A 21,746-nucleotide genomic window follows, 5' to 3' on the forward strand; every position below is an offset into this window, starting at 1 on the left:
AGCCTTTTTGAAATCAGACTGTGGCTGGATTAACGAGAATTGTATCTTTAAAATGGTGTAAAATACTTGTATGCTTGAGGAATTTTAATGAGATTTTTGTTGTTTTGAATTTGGTGCCCTGCACTTTCACTGGCTGTTGTCATATCGATCCCGTTAACGGGATTTCAGCCCTATGTTTTAAACAAGTAATTTTTTTCACTTCACCAAATTTGACTATTTTGGGTATGTCAATTACATGAAATCTAAAAAAATATCTATTGAAATTACAGGTAGTAATTCAACAAATAGGAAAAACGCCAAAGGGGATGAATACTTTTGCAAGGCACTGTACACAAACTGCCAGCTATATCCACCACAAATGGAAGTGCTCCCCATAACAGAAGACACTGTGGGCCACTCTGTCTATCTGGTGATGAAAGGGAAGCCTGTTGCTGGGTTTCAGAGAGTCTGTTTTCTGGAGGAAATAATAACACTCTGCCCCAGAGAGGATCACACTGATAGATGTGTTTTTATGTGTCTGACCTGCCCCTGGAGATGTATGAGACAGACACAAAATATACATTTAAAAACGTTTATATGTCTCTGAAACCTGTGTTTCATCTGGGGATAACTGTACAGTCAGTCAAAGAAGAGAGAGGATGTACAGTAAGAGAGAATATGAGAGAGTGATAGAGAGCTTTCACCAGTGAAAACTAGTGTCTGGTTTGTGTACTGTTGAAAATATATGTATTAAAATGCTACAATGTTTACAGTGTAATATAAAAATAAATACGACTGCATATCAATTAAATGTTATTGTTGGTTTTTGATCCCAGAAACATGGCAAACGATGATTGAATGGTAGCCAACCTCTGAGGGTACAATAGCAAAGAAATTAGAGTACATGCCTCAAAGACAAAGCTGTCATCACACTGAGGGTGTTATTTTGTGTGTGTGTGTGTCTGTGTGTGTGTCCTTTAAGGTATCAGTGGTTGACTGTCTTTAGGGTTCCTCTGATCTGCCCCCCTCTCCCAGCCCTGTCGTATGCGGGTGATGGTTCGGTCCACACAGGGAGTTATGAGCAGCAGCTTGAGTAGCAGCACCACAGAGGGAAGCACCAGACACAGCATGTAGCCCGGTGGGGTGTACCACTTGTAGGTGGAGGAACTCAGGAATCTGTTCCAGCCGTACAGGTAGGTGTGCGCCGTACACAACAGCAGAGTCAGGTGACCCAGCTTGGACTGGTGGGGGAGAAAATAACACATAAGCACATGAACCACACACACACGCAACAGGTACGTGCACAGATAGAGGTCTAAGGGAGCTTGAGCACCTGCCCTTTTGACCTCCCATGATAAATTACATTTAGTTTACATTTTAGTCTATTGCCAATTAAACTAGCTAATTTCTAATTGTTTTCATTTTGGAAAGTTTCCCCTCCCTAGCTGCGAAGAAGCCATTTCCGGCTATCAATAAAGTTAAAGTAGCTAGCTATCTTAGCTGGCATGCCTGCTGGCAAGGTTGGTAGACTTGAAAAAAGCAAGCATTACTAAATGTACTGAATAAGACTCACATTCCTTTCAAGCTTTTACCCAAATTTTAGCAAAGATGCAGAGAAGAATATTTTGTTTCTTTAAAAAAAGAACCACCAGTCAGGAGGACCCCTGGAATTAAGCATAATGATTATGGCTCTAGATTACAGGAAAAGGCTGCTTCAGGTGTTTGACAAACGCAAAATGCTCCAACGTCCGGATGCGGGGCCTAGCCGTCTTCCAGCTATCCTCACGCATCTTCTGCCCTTTCAAATGTTTTGGGGTGCATGCCGCCCCTGCGAGCGCACACACACGTGAATTCTCCTGGCCTGTTCTAATATATTCTTCCTAAATTACATTTGATGAATAACTTAACATTTAAATCACTGCTTCAATTTGAGGGAAATTAATGAATTAGAGAATGAGCCGGAGTTTCTCGTGACCCAGTTACATTATGAATGAGTGTGTGTGTTCCCTGTAGTGATGGGAATACAGCTTCATATCCCCAGCACATAACCTCTGGCTTGTCTGCTGAAAATTAGATTACTTTCCTGGAGTTTTATTGCATTCTGGCCTGGATGTTGGCTCTGCACCCCACATGAATAAGTTAATAGGGGAAATACTGAAAGGGGGTAAGTGTACAAATTAGGGCTGGGAATTGCCAGGGACCTCACGATACAACATTATCACAATACTTAGGTGTGATACGGTATGTATTACAATTTTCACAATTTTATAACTATTGTGATTCGATACTTAGATTTTATTGCGATTTGATGTTCCAAACATATTGTTCATTATATGTCTGCTGCAGAAAGACAAGAGCGAGCATGAGAAAAATATTTTTTTATCAGTCATGGAAATAAGAAAACATTGTCTCACTATTTCAAAAGAAGATGGAGAACAAACTATAGGATGAAAAATACCAGAGGTACAGCCGACTAGCGCTAGCTAACGCTACCTAGGCAAATCGATACTTGGAGTCAAAGTATCAACATAATATTGTCCAAAATATTGTGATATACAGTGGGGCAAAAAAGTATTTAGTCAGCCACCAATTGTGCAAGTTCTCCCACTTAAAAAGATGAGAGAGGCCTGTAATTTTCATCATAGGTACACTTCAACTATGACAGACAAAATGAGAAAAAAAATCCAGAAAATCACATCGTAGGATTTTTTATGAACGTATTTGCAAATTATGGTGGAAAATAAGTATTAGTTCACCTACAAACAAGCAAGATTTCTGGCTCTCACAGACCTGTAATTTCTTCTTTAAGAGGCTCCTCTGTCCTCCACTCTTTACCTGTATTAATGGCACCTGTTTGAACTTGTTATCAGTATAAAAGACACCTGTCCACAACCTCAAACAGTCACACTCCAAACTCCACTATGGCCAAGACCAAAGAGCTGTCAAAGGACACCAGAAATACAATTGTAGACCTGCACCAGGCTGGGAAAACTGTATCTGCAATAGGTAAGCAGCTTGGTTTGAAGAAATCAACTGTGGGAGCAATTATTAGGAAATGGAAGACATACAGGACCACTGATAATCTCCCTCGATCTGGGGCTCCACGCAAGATCTCACCCCGTGGGGTCAAAATGATCACAAGAACGGTGAGCAAAAATCCCAGAACCACACGGGGGGATCTAGTGAATGACCAGCAGAGAGCTGAGACCAAAGTAACAAAGCCTACCATCAGTAACACACTACGCCGCCAGGGACTCAAATCCTGCAGTGACAGACGTGTCCCCCTGCTTAAGCCAATACATGTCCAGGCCCATCTGAAGTTTGCTAGAGAGCATTTGGATGATCCAGAAGAAGATTGGGAGAATGTCATATGGTCAGATGAAACCAAAATATTACTTTTTGGTAAAAACTCAACTCGTCGTGTTTGGAGGACAAAGAATGCTGAGTTGCATCCAAAGAACACCATACGTACTGTGAAGCATGGGGGTGGAAACATCATGCTTTGGGGCTGTTTTTCTGCAAAAGGACCAGGACGACTCATCCGTGTAAAGGAAAGAATGAATGGGGCCATGTATCGTGAGATTTTGAGTGAAATACTCCTTCCATCAGCAAGGGCATTGAAGATGAAACGTGGCTGGTTCTTTCAGCATGACAATGATCCCAAAACACACCGCCCGGGTAACGAAGGAGTGGCTTCGTAAGAAGCATTTCAAGGTCCTGAAGTGGCCTAGCCAGTCTCCAGACCTCAACCCAATAGAAAATCTTTGGAGGGAGTTGAAAGTCCGTGTTTCCCAGCAACAGCCCCAAAACATCACTGCTCTAGAGGAGATCTGCATGGAGGAATGGGCCAAAATACCAGCAACAGTGTGTGAAAACCTCGTGAAGACTTACAGAAAACGTTTGACCTCTGTCATTGCCAACAAAGGGTATACAACAAAGTATTGAGATAAACTTTTGTTATTGACCAAATACTTATTTTCTACCATAATTTGCAAATAAATTCATTAAATATCCTACAATGTGATTTTCTGGATTTTTTTTCTCATTTCATTGTCTGTCATAGTTGAAGTGTACCTATGATGAATATTACAGGCCTCTCTCATCTTTTTAAGTGGGAGAACTTGCACTTGCAAATAAATAAATACTAAATACTTTTTTCCCCCACTGTATGACTGTATCGATTTTATCCCCCCACTGCTAGTAAAAATGGGCAGAAAATGAGTGCCTCACAAGTGTGTCTGGCCTAAACATTCAGTGTGACCAGTCCTGGTGATCCCACCTGTATGAAGCTGAACTCCCTCCAGCTGAGAGTGTTAATGACGGAGGGAAGAGATGTGATTCCTAACAGGACGTACAGGCCAAATCCCAGAATTCCCAGGGATAAGTAGGAGTCACCACGCCAGGCCGTCGTCGTATCAAACTGAGTGGTCCTGTTCTCTCTGATCTGAGAGAGAGAGAGAGAGAGAGGCGTGTTTATAATCAAAACTAGTGCCTGAATATTGCTATATACTGTAGGTGTGTGTCCAATGTACAGATGTAGGATCTTAATATGACCAGGATTGTCTCAGAAAAATAATCCTGCAGCAACAGCATTCAAACATTTACTCCGTTCCCACTTTTCTGCCAATGTAATGTTACTTGATTGGTGGTTAGGCTATTAGCTGGCCAAAATTAGGCTACCTGAAAAGTGCAACACTGTTAAGACATGCTTCAGTTCCATGGCGACTAAGAAAATATTTTTTAAACGTCCTGTTTTAGGCTAGATGTCTCAATATGTAGTTCATACATTCATTTTCTATGGGCAGAATTACTTTCGTACCTCAATTATTCATGAAATACTTGAAAAGTGACCGTTTTCTTGAAGCTGTGCATCGCCATTTTCCCTACATTTCCCCCATATGGGCCAGCCACTTAGCAATTTGAGTTCGAGCAAAAGAGCTTCAGCCCCTCACATTTGAGTGACAGCTAGCAAGAGGCCCGCCCAGCATTAACCAATGAGGTTGCAGGGCTGGCCCAACAGCTCAGTGGCCACAGCAGATACAGAGAAAGCAAGGACTTGGTGTCACGTAGTACTCGTTTTCACCACTTTTGGCTCATGAGTGCTGCTTTCAGAACTACTGGCCAAAAAGTATACAAAAGTTCCAGAGTATCCCTTTAAAATAAATTCACACTAATACATGGTTATATAAATGCTGCAGCGCAGGAAAATTCTCAGCGTCAACAGAGTGTTCAAATTAAGGTCTTAAATCTGTACACAATTTTGTCTATCCAATGTTCACTGTTTTGAAAGAGTTTAATTTGGCCTTAAAGCTAGGTAGGTGTTCTTACCACAGAGACAGTGCGTTCAGTGGCCTTGAACCTCACATAGTACCTGGGAAGAAAATCAATACTTTCTTTACTAAAATCCAATGGTAGACACATTTCACTGTGTGTGTGTGTGTGTTCCACTGACCGTATGGGTATGATCAGTGTATAGAGCACGTGCAGAAAGGCGAACCCCAGTGCCAGAAGACCCAGCTGTTTCCTGCACAGCATCCAGCGGTCCAGCCAATCAGGGAAGCGCCTGATGTTAAACATACATAAACACTAATAATCAACATAAATACAGTATATATATATACAAAAGTACACTCATTCAAGGGTTTTTCATTATGACTATTTTCTACATTGTAGAATAATAGTGAAATATAATAGTGAAACTATGAAATAACACATATGGATTCATGTCATAACCAAAAAAGTGTTGAATGCATTTTCAAATAACCACCCTTTGCCTTGATGACAGCTTTGCACACTTGGCATTTCTCAACCAGCTTCATGAGGTAGTCACCTGTAATGCATGTGTGTTTCTCACCGTAAAGCATGGAGGAGGAGGTGATATAGTGTGGGGTTGTTTTGCTGGTGACACTGTCTGCGAATTATTTAGAATTCATGGCACACTTAACAAACACGGCTACCACAGCATTCTGCTGTGGACTATCATGGGACTATCATTTTTTTAATTTAAATTTTCACCTTTATTTAACCAGGTAGGCCAGTTGAGAACAAGTTCTCATTTACAACTGCGACCTGGCCAAGATAACACAAAGCAGTGCGACAGAAACAACAACACAGAGTTACACATGGAATAAACAAATGTACAGTCAAAAACACAATAGGGAAGAAAAAAAATCTATATACAGTGTGTACAAATGAGGTAGGATTAAGGCAATAAATAGGCCATAATGAAGTAATTATAATTTAGCAATTAACCACTGGAGTGATAGATGTGCAGAAGATGAATGTGCAAGTAGAGATACTGGGGTGCAAAGGAGCAGGACAATGACCCAACACACCTCCAAGCTGTGTAAGGGCTATTTTACCAAGAATGAGAGTGATGGAGTCCTGTCTCAGATGACCTGGCCTCCACAATCCCTCGACCACAACCAAATTGAGATAGTTTGGTCTGAGTTGGACCGCAGTGTGAAGGAAAAGGAGCCAACAAGTGCTCAGGATATGTGGGAACTCCTTCAAGACTGTTGGAAAAGCATTCTAAGAGAGAATTCCAAGAGTGTGCAAAGCTGTCAACAGCTCAAATCTGAAATACAATATAAATTTGTTTAACAGTTTTTTGGTTACTACATTATTCTATATGTGTTATTTCATAGTTTGATGTCTTCACTATTATTCTACAATGTAGAAAATAGCAAAAATAAAGAAAAACCCTTGAATGAGTAGGTGTTTTAAAACATTTGGCAGGTAGTGTATGTGGACACCACTTCAAATTAGTGGATTCGGCTATTTCAGACACACCCTTTGCTAACAGGTGTATAAAATCGAGCACACAGCTATGCAATCTATGTAGACAAACATTGACAGTAGAATGGCCTTACTGAAGATCTCAGTGACTTTCAACGTGGCACATCATAGGATGCAACATTTCCAACAAGTCAGTTCATAAAATGTCTGCCTTGCTAGAGCTACCCTGCTCAACTTTAAGTGCTGTTATTGTGAAGTGGAAATGTCTAGGAACAACAATGGCTTTGCCGCGATGTGGTAGACCACACAAGCTCACAGATCGGGACTGCCGAGTGCTGAAGCGCGTAGTGCGTAAAGCCCGTCTGTCCTCGGTTGCAACACTCACTACAGAGTTCCAAACGGCCTCTGGAAACAACATCAGCACAATAAGTGTTCGTTTGGAGCTTCATGAAATTGGTTTCAATGGCGAGCAGCCGGACACAAGCCTAAGATCACCGTGTGCAAATCCAAGCGTTGGCTGGAGTGGTGTAAAGCTCGCCAACATTGGACTCTGGAGCAGTGGAAACGCGTTCTCTGGAAGTCCAACGGACAAATCTGGGTTTGGCGGATGCCAGGAGAAGGCTACCTGCCCGACTGCATAGTGCCAACTGCAAAGTTTGTTGGAGGAGGAATAATGGTTTGGGGCTGTTTTTCATGGTTCAGTCGAGGCCCCTTAGTTCCAGCGAAGGGAAATCTTAACTCTACAGCATACAATTACATTCTAGATTATTCTGTGCTTCCAATGTTGTGGCAACAGTTTGGGGAAGGCCCTTTGCTGTTTCAGCATGACAATGCCCCAGTGCACAAAGCGAGGTCCATTCAAAAATGGTTTGTCAAGATTGGTGTGGAAGTTCTTGACTGGCCTGCAAAGGGCCCTGGTCTTAACCCCATGGAACACCTTTGGGATAAATGGGAACTCCGACTGCTAGCCAGACCTAATCGCCCAACATCAGAGCCCAACCTCACTAATGCTCTTGTGGCGGAATGGAAGCAAGCCCCTGCAGCAATGTTCCAACATCTAATGGAAAGCCTTCCCAGAAGATTGGAGGCTGTTAAAATAGCATAAGGGGGACCAAGTCCATATTAATGCCCATGATTTTGGAATGAGATGTTCGTCAAGCTGGTTTCCACATACTTTTGGTCATGTAGTGTACATACAGTTGAAGTCGGAAGTTTACATTCACCATAGCCAAATACATTTAAACTCCATTTATCACAATTCCTGACATTTAATCCTAGTAAACATTCCCTGTTTTAGGTCAGTTAAGATCACCACTTTATTTTAAGAATGTCAGAATAACAGTAGAGAGAAGGATTTATTTACACTTTATTTCTTTCATCACATTCCCAATGCGTCAGTTTACATACGCTCAATTAGTATTTGGTAGCATTGCCTTTAAATTGTTTAACTCTGGTCAAATGTTTTGGGTAGCCTTCCACAAGCTTCCCACAATACGTTGGGTGAATTTTGGCCCACTCCTCCTGGCAGAGCTGGTGTAACTGAGTCAGGTTTGTAAGGCCTCCTTATTCGCACATGCTTTTTCAGTTCTGCCCACAAATTTTCTATAGGATTGAGTTCAGGGCTTTGTGATGGCCACTCCAATACCTTGACGTTGTTATCCTTAAGCCATTTTGCCACAACTTTGGAAGTATGCTTGGGGTCATTGTCCATTTGGAAGACCCATTTGCGACCAAGCTTCAACTTCCTGTCTGATGTCTTGAGATGTTGCTTCAATATATATATATATACAATATATCCACATCATTTTCATTCTTCATGATGCCAGCTATTTTGTGAAGTGCACCAGTCTCCAGTCACCAGCAAAAAAAAAACACAACATGATGCTGCCACCCCCGTGCTTCACGGTTGGGGTGGTGTTCTTCGGTTTGCAAGCGTCCCCCTTTTTCCTCCAAACATAACGATGGTCATTACGGCCAAACAGTTCTATTTTCGTTTCATCAGACCAGAGGACATTTCTCAAAAAAATACAATCTTTGTCCCCTTGTGCAGTTGCAAACCGTAGTCTGGCTTTTTTTATGGTCGTTTTGGAGCAGTGGCTTCTTCCTTGCTGAGCGGCCTTTCAGGCTGTATCGATATAGGACTCATTTTACTGTGGATACTTTTGTACCTGTTTCCTCCAGCATCTTCACAAGGTCCTTTGCTGTTGTTCTGGGATTGATTTGCACTTTTCACACCAAAGTACGTTCATCTCTAGGAGACAGAACGCGTCTTGAGCGGTATGACAGCTGCCTGGTCCCCTGGTGTTTATACTTGCGTGCTATTGTTTGTACAGATGAATGTGGTACCTTCAGGCATTTGGAAATTGCTCCCAAGGGTGAACCAGACTTGTGAGGTCTACAATTTTTTTCTGAGGTCTTGGCTGATTTGATTTGATTTTTCCCATGATGTCAAGCACAGAGGCACTGAGTTTGAAGGTAGGCCTTGAAATACATCCACAGGTACACCTCCAATTGACTCAAATGTTGTCAGTTAGCCTATCAGAAGCTCCTAAAGCCATGACATCATTTTCTGTCATAATTTTTTTACGACTAGGGGGCGATATTTTAATTTTTGGATGAAAAACGTTCCCGTTTTAAACAAGATATTTTGTCATGAAAAGATGCCCGACTATGCATATAATTGACAGCTTTGGATAGAAAACACTCTGACGTTTCCAGAACTGCAAAGATATTGTCTGTGAGTGCAACAGAACTGATGCTACAGGCGAAACCCAGATAAAAATCCAATCAGGAAGTGCCGCATTGTTTTAAATCACCTCTTGCCAATGACTCCTTATATGGCTGTGAATGAGCTACGAATGGGCTTACGTTTTCTACGTATGCCCCAGGGTGTCTACAGCATTGTGACGTCTTTTTACGCATTTCTGTTGAAGAATATCCATAAGGGACCACATTTAACAAGTGGTCACCTGATGTCTCCCGCAGAAAATATTGCGTAAAATACTGAGGTAGCCATTTTTCCAATCGCTTCTTATGAGAAACCAATTGCCTCGACGGATATATTATCGAATATGTATGTTAAAAACACCTTGAGGATTGATTCTAAACAGCGTTTGCCATGTTTCTGTCGATATTATGGAGCTAATTTTGAAAAAAGTTTGGCGTTGTAGTGATAGCATTTTCCGGTTGATTTCTCAGCCAAGCATGATGAACAAACGGAAGCTATTTCGCCTACAAAAATATTATTTTTGGAAAAAAAAAACATTTGCTATCTAACTGGGGGTCTCCTGAGTAAAAACATCTGAAGTTCTTCAAAAGTAAATGATTTAATTTGTTTGCTTTTCTTATTTTTGTGAAAATGTTGCCTGCTGCCAGCAGAGCCTAGCATAGCATTATGCCATGATAAACTTACACAAATGCTTGTCTAGCATTGGCTGTAACGCATATTTAGAAAATCTGAGATGACAGTGTGATTTAAAAAAGGCTAAGCTGTGTCTCAATATATTTCATTTGTGATTTTCATGAATAGGAACATTTTCTAGTGGTATTTATGTCCGCTGCGTTATGCTAATTCGTTTGAGGCTATGATTACGCTCCCGGATCCGGGATTGCTAGTCACAAGAAGTTTTAAAGGCACAATCATTGCACAATCAAGTATATGTAAACTTCTGACTCACTGGAATTCTGATACAGTGAAATAATCTGTCTGTAAACAATTGTTGGAAAAATTACTTGTCATACACAAAGTAGATGTCCTAACCGACTTGCCAAAACTATAGATTGTTTACAAGAAATTTGTGGAGTGGTTGAAAAACGAGTTTTAATGACTCCAACCTAAGGGCATGTAAACTTCTGACTTCAACTGTACGTACACAACATTGATTAAACATACATGTATGCAACCACACTCACATACACACAAAGGTCTGACCTGTACTTGGTGCCTCTGTAGAGCTGCAGGAAGGAAGCCAGGACACCAGGCAGGTAACAGAGAGACAGCATGATCAGAGACACGATGGGACACACCTGGGGAGAACACACACACCTTGAACAGCTGGTAACACACAGAGAAACACAAACACAACCACTCAGAGGGCCTGTGGCCAGTACCTTGTTGGCCAGTGAGACCATGATTCTGAAGGAGATGTCTTTGCTCTGGGTGACGTATGCATAGATGATGTCTCTGATCAGCAGGTAGAAGAAGAATGCAGCACTGAGGCCAATGGCGATGCGCAGGGGGAGCCTCCACTGGGGGAACAGCTGTAGGGGGAAGTCCTCCAGCTCCCGGGCCACTGAGAGAAATCCCTGGTCCAGGGCACTGAAACCCAGCTTGATGGCTACCGCTATCACAGCCTGCTTGGCCTCCACACTTTCCCCGCAGATATACACCTGACATATATTTATACACATACAGTGGGGTCCTGAAATTGACACCCTTGATCAATATGAGCAAAAATGCCTGCATAAAATAAATCATTCAAATACTCAGCTACATTGTGTGCTCCACAAATGCGTAATTTTTTTATAAATTATTTTATACTAATAAGTGCTCAGTGAAAGATATGTTTAACAAGTAATAAAACAAATCTTAGAAAGGTATTGACACCACTGTTTTCAATACCCCACTTTGTGAGGATAACGACACTGAGCCTTTTTCTGAAATATACCTGTTTCAGGAAACTAGGTGTATGTCGTGGGTCACTACTTCACACGAGAGCCATTTCAACATAATCTTCTTTTTTGTTGTTGCAAAATGCGTTTTTTGGCAGAAATGCCTTCTGGAACATGTTACCTTTCATGTGCCTTAAAACTTGTTAAGTATAGGGGACAGTATTTCCCCTTTGGTGAATTGCGTGCCCATAGTGAACTGCATCAATCTGTCCTAAATTGCTAATATATGCATATTATTATTATTATTGGATAGAAAACACTCTGAAGCTTCTAAAACTGTTTGAATTATCTCTGTGAGTATAACAGAACTCACAGGGCAGGCAATCTTCCAAACTAGTTTTGGAATCCTGAAAGTTGGGGGACTTTGACGTCATCGCCCCCTCCCTTCCCAACAAGTTATGGATGTGGAAACACTTCCTATGTCTTCCACTAGATGTCCTCATTCAGTAGAAAGTGTAATGGAGCATTTGCTGTGAACTTTGACCTAATGGGAAGTAAAAGTACTAAGTGTGGCAAAGATTTCCATGTGCTTGAAGGCGTGTATGCGTTAGAGTGCTTCGACTGTTCCAGTCAGCCCCAGATGAACTAGGATTGCCCGGTTGGAATGATATTCGATCTGTATGATTATAACATCCTGAAGATTGATTCTGCACTTAGTTTGACCAGTTTCGTCGACCTGTAATATGTAATTTTGAAGTTTTGATGCAAAATTATTCCGGACCAGAAGTCCTTTTTTGGGCATTTGAGCTGAAAGTGGTAGCAAATGCTGCTACATGGACACTAGAATTGAACATTATGAAACAAAACGATTTATTGTTGAACTAGGACTCCTTGCACTACATTCTGATCGAAGACCATCAAAGGTAAGGGAATATTTATGTTGTAATTTTGTATTTCTGTTGACTCCAACATAGCGGAGAAATATTGTTACGTCTGGGCGCCGTCTCAGATTATTGCATGGTAGGCTTTTTCCGTAACGTTAAAAAAAATGTGACAAAGCGGTTGCATTAAGAACCAGTGTATCTTTTTAATTATATGTAGAACATGTATCTTTAGTCAAAGTTTATGATGAGTATTTCTGTTATCTGGCGCAGCTTTCTATAATTCCTCCGGACATTTTGGAGAATTTTCTGAACATGGCGTCAATGTAAACCGAGATTTATGGATATAAAATGCATATTATCGAACAAAACATAAATGTACTGTGTAACATGTCATATGACTGTCATCTGATGAAGATTTTCAAGAGGTTAGTGAATTATTTTTTTTTAAATCCTGCTTTTGTGATTTTATCTTTTGTGGTACAAAATGGCTATGTTTTTTCTTTGTTTTGGTGGTGGTCTAACATATATATATGCTGTGTTTTCACCGTAAAACATTTAAAAAATCTGACACACTGGGTAGATGAACAAGGTGTTTATCTTTCATTTGAGGTATTGGACTTGTTAATGTGTGGAGGTTAAATATTTCTAAGAATATTTTTGCATTCCCAGCGCCACCGTTTCAGCTGAACGGGGGGGGGGGGGGTGTAGTTCCTGTAGGGGAACCCATAGGCTTAACAACATGTATGCCATCTGTAAATACTAATACATTTTTTAAATGAGACTCTTAAAATGAGACACTTAAATATTTGACTCGTTTCAGGACACTAGGCGTGTGTCGCGCGTCACTACTTTACAGGAGAGGAAATACCTTCTGGAACATGTGAACTTTCATGTGCCTTAATAACAAACTTGTATGCCATCTGTAAATATGAATAGAATTGCCTAGTTGATTTATCCGCGGAAAAAATATGGGAACCTTCCCGCTCGCCATGATTGGCTGAGATAATGGATGGGCTAGACATGCCCATATAATATTCGGATTGGTTGCCATGTAGCACTGTCTATAATGTGAGCTGGTCAGTTTATGTAAGTAATCCTTTCTAACGCGTTTTTAAAAAAGTTATCACGTAGTACATGTAAAACTGCAAAAGTGTTGTTCACCACTTTCTGGAGGACCAATCAGTGGAATGCCCGGTGGAATTAAATTATGATAGTTAAGGAGATGGAGAAAATTCTGCCGTTTGATTGCAAATATGCTGAGGGAGTCGAAAAGAGAACACGCAGAAGGCTGTTGTATAAGACACCTGTCTCTGGATTACATCTTTAAACTAAGGGCAACCATGGCTTATCACGCCCTTGAGTAAGTACTTTCAAAACTTTCTTAGTAAGTCTCTAAGAGCTTTCCGAATTCCTATCGGACCTTGTAGTCATAGCAGATAATATTCACATTTTTGTTGACTTTAAAACACAAACTTTTCACCAGCGATCAAGACGACACACTGAGCGTAAATATATATATTGATTGCAATTGTTCCCGAATGAGTGAGCGTTCATGTGTAAAGGATTAGCATTTCAATTGTTATAATTATCACTCTGTAGTGACTTCTTAGTCAACCCCCACTTCCCCTTTTGTCTAACAAGCCGCCATGCCGGTTTAGCCCACTAGAGCACATTCTCCGATCATTACATTTACCTTGTTTGTTTGTTTGTTTATGCATTTCTGTGAATTACTTAGTTAGTAATAAATAAATGATTTAAGACAATTGATGTATGGATGACTCATAGTGAAGACAATTTACGATGTTTGGAATGAGACTAACGTGAGGCAAAGTAAATAATTAATTAATTCAAAAACTAATTGATCAGATAAAATATCTGAAAAGTTATTTTAGGAAATGATAACTTTTTAAATCTGAATATTTTTCCTTGGTGCCCCGACTTCCTAGTTAATTAGTTACGTGATTAAGTAGTTGATCGTGTAGTAACTAATTACAGAGAATCTTTGATAAAAACTATCAGTCTTCAGTTAGTGATAGTAAAGACACAACATTAGTAAATAAATAATAATAAAATAAGCCAATTTGTGTATTGCTGAACTTATTAGCTAGGGTTTGTGCAGACAACCAAGTACTTACAACAATCAGAAGGAGACTGATCGAGATGATTAATAATTGACTGCTATTGACATATAAGATCTTCAGATTTTTAAGAGAGTGGATTCGGGAGATAACTGCTCTATATAAGGAATGCTTCTGTTGTACCCCAGGATATTAATTAATGGTTTAATTGTTGCATGGTTTAATTCAATCACGTAATCAATTAAACATTAGGTAATCAATGTAATAAAATAGCATGTCATATAATTTAATCAGAGTCAGATACATGACAACATACTACCACATACTTTTGGTCATGTAGTGTATATAGAGTTGAATCTAGTAGCCAATTGGTTTCATGGGCATGGCTTAAACCTTGGTGTGTACCTGTCTGTTGGCATCTGAAGGTCCATTCTGCAGACTCCAGGCAGACAGGGTGTTGAAGCCTTTAACCACCTCAGCTCCAGGAACCAGACTGTTCAGGTACATATAACCACATTTACATTATATCAACATATAAAAACATCCCTAATTAACTAAAAAACATACACATAATAACAACCTATACTGTATAGCTCTCACCTTTGCAGGTACTCTGCGTTGGCCTCTGGGTACTGATTCTTCCTCAGGTTGTTACTGAGGTCCACCAACACCTGCAATTAAACATGGCATCATATACACTGGTTCATACTTTATATTTGCCAAAAAAACTGGAATATACATTCTACATTGGCTGAATGCAATGGTAAATACAATATATTTGCTAAATACACAAGCATTTCGCTACAATCGCAATGACGTCTGCTAACCATGTGTATGTGACCATTAACATTTGAAATACACTGGAACACAGAATATATTGGCTAAATACGCTGGGACATAGATTATATTCGGCAACTTTACAGTTACATACTGACAAAACAGACATTCATACATATAGCAGAAGTAATAAAACATATATGCTACCTTTCCCTTCAGCTGATTGGCCAGTGGTACCAGGAAGTCGTAGTGTTCTCTCTGGACAGCGATGAAGATCAGATGGGCTGACTGGGAAGCTGCAGCATGACCCAGGACCTGCATATACATCATCAACATATTGATACACACTTAAACACAAATACAGTATATTAACATATACTCCTTCAAACATAAAGAAATATATTGAAATACATTTTCAACAAAGTAAAAACACATATCCACATTTAACATATCACCACATAAAACCAGATCTACTTTATTTTGTACCTGTGCTCCGTGGGGTATGAGGCTGCTGCTGCTGTGGGGCCGTCGGCTGCCGAACACCACACCGTACCCCGCCTGCAGCAGACGCAGGCCCAGAGAGCGCCCCATGTCCCCCGTCCCAAACACACACACCCTCTCACTCTCAGGTGGGGCAGGGACAGCCTCCATCATCGGAGACAGGGACACACACTCACTCTTCTCCTCACTCCTCTCCTGACCCGTCATGCCTGAACAGAGACAGGCAAAGACCTCCTTGAGTCGTAGATAGAATCAACAGAAAGTGTCAAAAAGACCAAAGAGATTAAAATACCTTCCTGAAGTTTCAATCACAGAAAAAGTACATTCACATAAATGGAGCTCGCAGGATGAACGTCCCTTTCACTTCGCTAAGTTCTTCAGCAGACACCTCTAGATGGAGTTACAGTACTGTCCAGGCAGAGCACTGTCAATCAATGCTAGGACAGCTTACTGTAGTTGAAATCCTGCAATGAAATGTTTTCTGCATTACATGTTCAAAAACAATAGTCTTCAGAGTTGGAGCAGCTCCTCTGAGTTATCCAGACACGGCTGACTGAGTCTCTATTTGTGTCTGGACGTGCTCCTGGAGGGAGGAGGAAAGGGAGTAGTCTCACTGCCAAGGTGGAAATTCCGTTAGAGGAGGGTTTTTGCGTGTTTGTGTGTGTGTGTGTGTGTGTGTGTGTGTATGTGTGTGTGTGTGTGTGTGTGTGTGTGTGTGTGTGTGTGTGTGTGTGTGTGTGTGTGGGCAGGAAAGCCCATGGTACTAACTCTGTGTTGTCTCTGAGGACAGGCCAGTGGTTTCTGGGAAGCAGGGATGTTACATAATAGTGGAATTCCAGACCTGGAAAGACGCCAGATCACTGTGGTCTTTCTGGGTTCACACAAGCACAGGTCCGCAGTTCATGACAATAACACAACAGCTGATGCACTTTGGTTTGTTGTAATAGTACCTTACCTCAGATAGCTTTTGTTCTAAGATGTGACAACATTCCATTGTGTGCAACAATAAGCTTGTAACTCCAAAAATCACAGAATGTGAAATACCAGAAGAACTGTGTCACATCACCATGAACAGTGTTTCCCAAATACAGCAGTTGGTGACCTTGAGTTCCAATGTTTCTTTAACTTCTTGGATATAGGGGGCGCTCTTTTAATTCATGGATAAAAAAACGTTCCCGTTTTAAACAAGATATTTTGTCACGAAAAGATGCTCAACTATGCATATAATTGACAGCTTTGGAAAGAAAACACTCTGTCGTTTCCAAAACTGCAAAGATATTATCTGTGAGTGCCACAGAACTGATGCTACAGGCGAAACCAAGATGAAATTTCAAACAGGAAATGGCCCAGATTTTGAAGGCGCTGTGTTCCAATGTCTCCTTATATGGCTGTGAATGCGCCCTGAACGAGCCTACACTTTCTGCCGTTTTCCCAAGGTGTCTGCAGCATTGTGACGTATTTGTAGGCATATCATTGGAAGATTGGCCACAAGAGACTACATTTACCAGGTGTCCGCCCGGTGTCCTTTGTCGAAATTGGTGCGTAATCTTCAGCTGCAAGCATTCTTCCATGTGATTCAGAGGAGAGAGCGGACTTCCACGAACGATATATCATCGAAGAGATATGTGAAAAACACCTTGAGGATTGATTCTAAACAACGTTTGCCATGTTTCAGTCGATATTATGGAGTTAATTTGGAAAAAAAGTTCGGCGTTTTGATGACTGAATTTTCGTTTTTTTGGGGTAGCCAAACGTGATGAACAAAACGGAGCGATTTCTCATACACAAAGAATCTTTTTGGAAAAACTGAACATTTGCTATCTAACTGAGAGTCTCCTCATTGAAAACGTCCGAAGTTCTTCAAAGGTAAATGACTTTATTTGAATGCTTTTCTTGTTTTTGTGAAAATGTTGCCCGCTGAATGCTACGCTAAATGCTACGCTAGCTATCAATACTGTTACACAAATGCTTGTTTTGCTATGGTTGAAAAGCATATTTTGAAAATCTGAGATGACAGTGTTGTTAACAAAAGGCTAAGCTTGAGAGCTAGCATATTTATTTCATTTAATTTGCGATTTTCATGAATAGTTAACGTTGTGTTATGCTAATTAGCTTGAGGCTGTATTCACGATCCCGGATCCGGGATGGCTAGAATCAAGAGAACCTGTTAGTTCATATGCCTTGGGACCTTGATAGATAGGCCTAAGTCTGAGACAATATGAAGACACAGTGGCAGAATAAATTCAACCACACATTTTTTTCATCACAAAGCCGGAGAGCGAGCTCTGTTCGGTGAAGTCCACAAAGCATATTGCATGTAACAACAGTTACGTGACCTACAGTATGGTCAAGCAAGTTAATGTTAATGACATTTTCAGACGACTAAACAATCATGGATTTAGAACCAAAGAAAACAGGAGCTGCCTCCACTATTCCAGCACCATTTCAACGTCAACATCATCAAATCACCTATGCTTAGTCTAATACAGTGACAACTAAAAGATACCAAAAACTATTTAGTCCAATCAATGTAAGCTAAATATGATGTGGCTGTCAATGGTTATGATTTGTGTGTGTGTGTGTGTGTGTGTGTATAGTGCATGAGTGAATGCTGATCTACAAAATTAGATATCAGTGCATATCTTCAGGACGGTATTAAGTTGTAACAACACCAGTAACATTGTGAAACACACTGGCTTCCATCCTGCCTTTGCACTAATGTTTAATTTCACGCCTTAGAGCAGCTCTTACATCCGTAGCAAGGTTATATTTATCCTAGCATGAAAGAACCACTGACAGCTAATTCACGCAACCGACACCGTTTATTTACATTGTCAGTTTCTTATGGTATACTATCTGGAAAGTTACCAGATAGCATAATAGACACTTGATTATTATTTGTTTGAGTGATAATGGTTGTCCAAGTTGGTCAAGTTCATCTGGTTGGTGCACCTCTGGATCTCACAGGGAGACAACACGTAGTCCCAAATGTGGACATTTGTCAGCAGACCAACAAATGACTGATGCTAGTTGAAACGCCCGCTGAACGAATCCTGATCCTGAAACAGGAAACAACAACATGTTGTGTTCTGTAATGGAATGCTTTCTTGTTCTTTTCAATGTTGGACGCTTTATATACAAGCAGAAAAGACTATGTGCATTTTTCAGCTTACATTTCATTCAGAAAATAAACAGGTGCTAATTGTGCACTGTAGCAAAAGTTTAAATAGTAGTGAGCGAACCCAAAACCGCTAAACATGTCAAAACAGAATAAGTTTTACTCTCTACTATTTACTGTCATATTTCATTGCAGTTATCACAGTGACTATCTTACTTTGAGTTACAGCACAGCATGCTGTAATCACCTCAAGTACTAGTACTATTTCTCCATCTGGAAAGAATTCAAAAACGGTTATTTTGTCTTAATTAATTCACTTTTTTAATGCATATGAAAAACATCTGCCCTGTATGCTACTGAGCAGAACGGTAGTATACCATTTATCATAGCTGTGATGAAAAACATTTGCCATGTATGCTAAAAAGCAGACCATTTTAGTTAGATTCAAGGTGCTGTTATTAGCATTGCAACAGGTTTCAAATAAATTTGTAAAACACATGATCTTACCTCGTGGGTTGTCAGAGTGCCTTGTTGGTGTGTGTGAGGGAGAGAGCTGAATACTTATCTTCTACTAGTTTCCTCATTCATTTATATCATCAGCGGTTACAGCGCCTTGCAAAAGTATTCATCCCCCTTGGTGTTTTTCCTATTTTGTTGCATGGATTTCATGTAATGGACATACACAAAATAGTCCAAATTGGTGTAGTGAAATGAAAAAAATTACTTGTTTCAATAAATAAAAAATAAAAAAATAAAAAAATAAATAAAAAACTGAAAAGTGGTTTGTGCATATGTATTCACCCCCTTTGCTATGAAGCCCCTAAATAAGATATGGTGCAACCAATTACCTTCAGAAGCCACATAATTAGTTAAATAAAGTCCACCTGTGTGCAATCTAAGTGTCACATGATCTGAGTATATATATACCTGTTCTGAAAAGCCCCAGAGTCTGCAACATCACTAAGCAAGGGGCACCACCAAGCAAACAGCACCATGAAGACCAATGAGCTCTCCAAACAGGCCAGGGACAAAGTTGTGGAGAAGTACAGATCAGGGTTGGGTTCTAAAAAAAATATCAGAAACTTTGAACATCCCACAGAGCAAACCTGCCAAGAGAGGGCCGTCCACCAAAACTCACGGACCAGGCAAGGAGGGCATTAATCAGAGAGGCAACAAAGAGACCAAAGATAACCCTAAAGGAGCTGCAAAGCTCCACAGCGGAGATTGGCCTATCTGTCCATAAGACCACTTTAAGCCATACACTCCACAGAGCTGGGCTTTATGGAAGAGTGGCCAGAAAAAAGCCATTGTTTAAAGAAACAAATAAGCAAACACGTTTGGTGTTCGCCAAAAGGCATGTGGGAGACTCCCCAAACATATGGAAGAAGGTACTCTGGTCAGATGAGACTAAAATGTAGCTTTTTGGCCATCAAGGGAAATTGTATGTCTGGCACAAACCCAACATCTCTCATCACCCCGAGAACATCATCCCCACAGTGAAGCATGGTGGTGGCAGCATCATGCTGTAGGGATGTTTTTCCATCGGCAGGGCCTGGGAAACTGATCAGAATTGAAGGAATGATGGATGGCGCTAAATATAGGGAAATTCTTGAGGGAAACCTGTTTCAGTCTTCCAGAGATTTGAGACTGGAACGGAGGTTCACCTTCCAATGACGCTAAGCATACTGCTAAAGCAACACTTGAGTGGTTTAAGGGGAAACATTTAAATGTCTTGGAAAGGCCAACACCCAGACCTCAATCCAATTGAGAATATGTGGTATGACTTAAAGATTGCGGTACACCAGCGGAATCCATCCAACTTGAAGGAGCTGGAGCAGTTTTGTCTTGAAGAATGGGAAACAATCTCATTGGCTAGATGTGTCAAGCTTATGGAGACATATCCCAAGAGACTTGCAGCTATAATTGCTGCAAAAGGTGGCTACAAAGTATTGACATTGGGGGGGTGAATAGTTATGCACACTCAAGTTTTCAGTTTATTTGTCTTATTTCTTGTTTATTTCACAATAAAAAATATTTTGCATCTTCAAAGTGGTAGGCATGTTGTGAAAATCAATTTTTATTTTCAGGTTGTAAGGCAACAAAATAAGAAAAATATCAAGGGGGTGAATACTTTCGCAAGCCACTGTATGACACAAAAAGGAAACAGGTTTATTATGCAAACACGACAGGCATTGGCCTAAACAGGTATTATTATTCACCAGTTTCCTTACTCATAGGAATATTGACTCAGTCACACAAGAGGAAACATCAGCATAATAAACATCTAGAACTTGAATATATCTTTAAAAATAATTGATTTCATCAAGAAATGATTCCTAAACTGGGAATTTCACATCAGGGTTTTCATTAATACTGTATATACACTGGGGCAAAAAAATATTTATTCAGCCACCAATTGTGCAAGTTCTCCCACTTAAAAAGATGAGAGAGGCCTGTAGGTACACTTCAACTATGACAGACAAAATGAGAAAAAAAACATATCCAGAAAATAACATTGTAGGATTTTTAATGAATTTATTTGCAAATTATGGTGGAAAATTAGTATTTGGTCACCTACAAACAAGCAAGATTTCTGTCTCTCACAGACCTGTAACTTCTTATTTAAGAGGCTCCTCCACTCATTACCTGTACTAATGGCACCTGTTTGAACTTGTTATCAGTATAAAAGACACCTGTCCACAACCTCAAACAGTCACACTCTAAACTCCACTATGGCCAAGACCAAAGAGCTGTCAAAGGACACCAGAAACAAAACTGTAGACCTGCACCAGGCTGGGAAGACTGAATCTGCAATAGGTAAGCAGCTTGGTTTGAGCCGCCAGTCAGCCAGGAGCCTCCAGAGCCGCCAGCCAGCCAGGAGCCGCCAGAGCCGTCAGCCAGCCAGGAGCCGCCAGAGCCGTCAGCCAGCCAGGAGCCGCCAGATCCGTCAGCCAGCCAGGAGCCGCCAGATCCGTCAGCCAGCCAGGAGCCGCCAGAGCCGTCAGCCAGCCAGGAGCCGCCAGAGCCGTCAGTCAGCCAGGAGCTGCCAGAGCCGTCCTT

The 21,746-nt window shown here is 40.7% G+C and overlaps 1 protein-coding gene and 1 long non-coding RNA gene across 2 annotated transcripts; both read right to left on the bottom strand.

Annotated features, from left to right (window-relative positions):
• Nucleotides 1-557: 557 nt before the first annotated feature.
• Nucleotides 558-16,359, bottom strand: LOC109901706 (metalloreductase STEAP4). Its single transcript, XM_031786898.1, has 11 exons — nt 15,861-16,359; nt 15,554-15,777; nt 15,275-15,382; nt 14,891-14,961; nt 14,696-14,783; nt 10,828-11,106; nt 10,649-10,743; nt 5,432-5,542; nt 5,308-5,350; nt 4,259-4,423; nt 558-1,220 (listed from the first exon to the last, which is right to left on the bottom strand). Exons 2-11 carry the CDS (start codon nt 15,773-15,775, stop codon nt 957-959), a joined length of 1,446 nt encoding a protein of 481 aa, XP_031642758.1. The 5' UTR covers nt 15,776-15,777; nt 15,861-16,359; the 3' UTR covers nt 558-956.
• Nucleotides 16,360-18,371: 2,012 nt separating this feature from the next.
• Nucleotides 18,372-19,314, bottom strand: LOC109901921 (uncharacterized). Its single transcript, XR_002256794.2, has 3 exons — nt 19,194-19,314; nt 18,903-18,959; nt 18,372-18,627 (listed from the first exon to the last, which is right to left on the bottom strand). It is a non-coding gene; the product is annotated as an uncharacterized LOC109901921 (long non-coding RNA).
• Between the last annotated feature and the right edge of the window lie 2,432 nt (nt 19,315-21,746).

This window comes from Oncorhynchus kisutch, linkage group LG13 (genome assembly GCF_002021735.2).
Source record: "Oncorhynchus kisutch isolate 150728-3 linkage group LG13, Okis_V2, whole genome shotgun sequence".
NCBI lineage: Eukaryota > Metazoa > Chordata > Actinopteri > Salmoniformes > Salmonidae > Oncorhynchus > Oncorhynchus kisutch.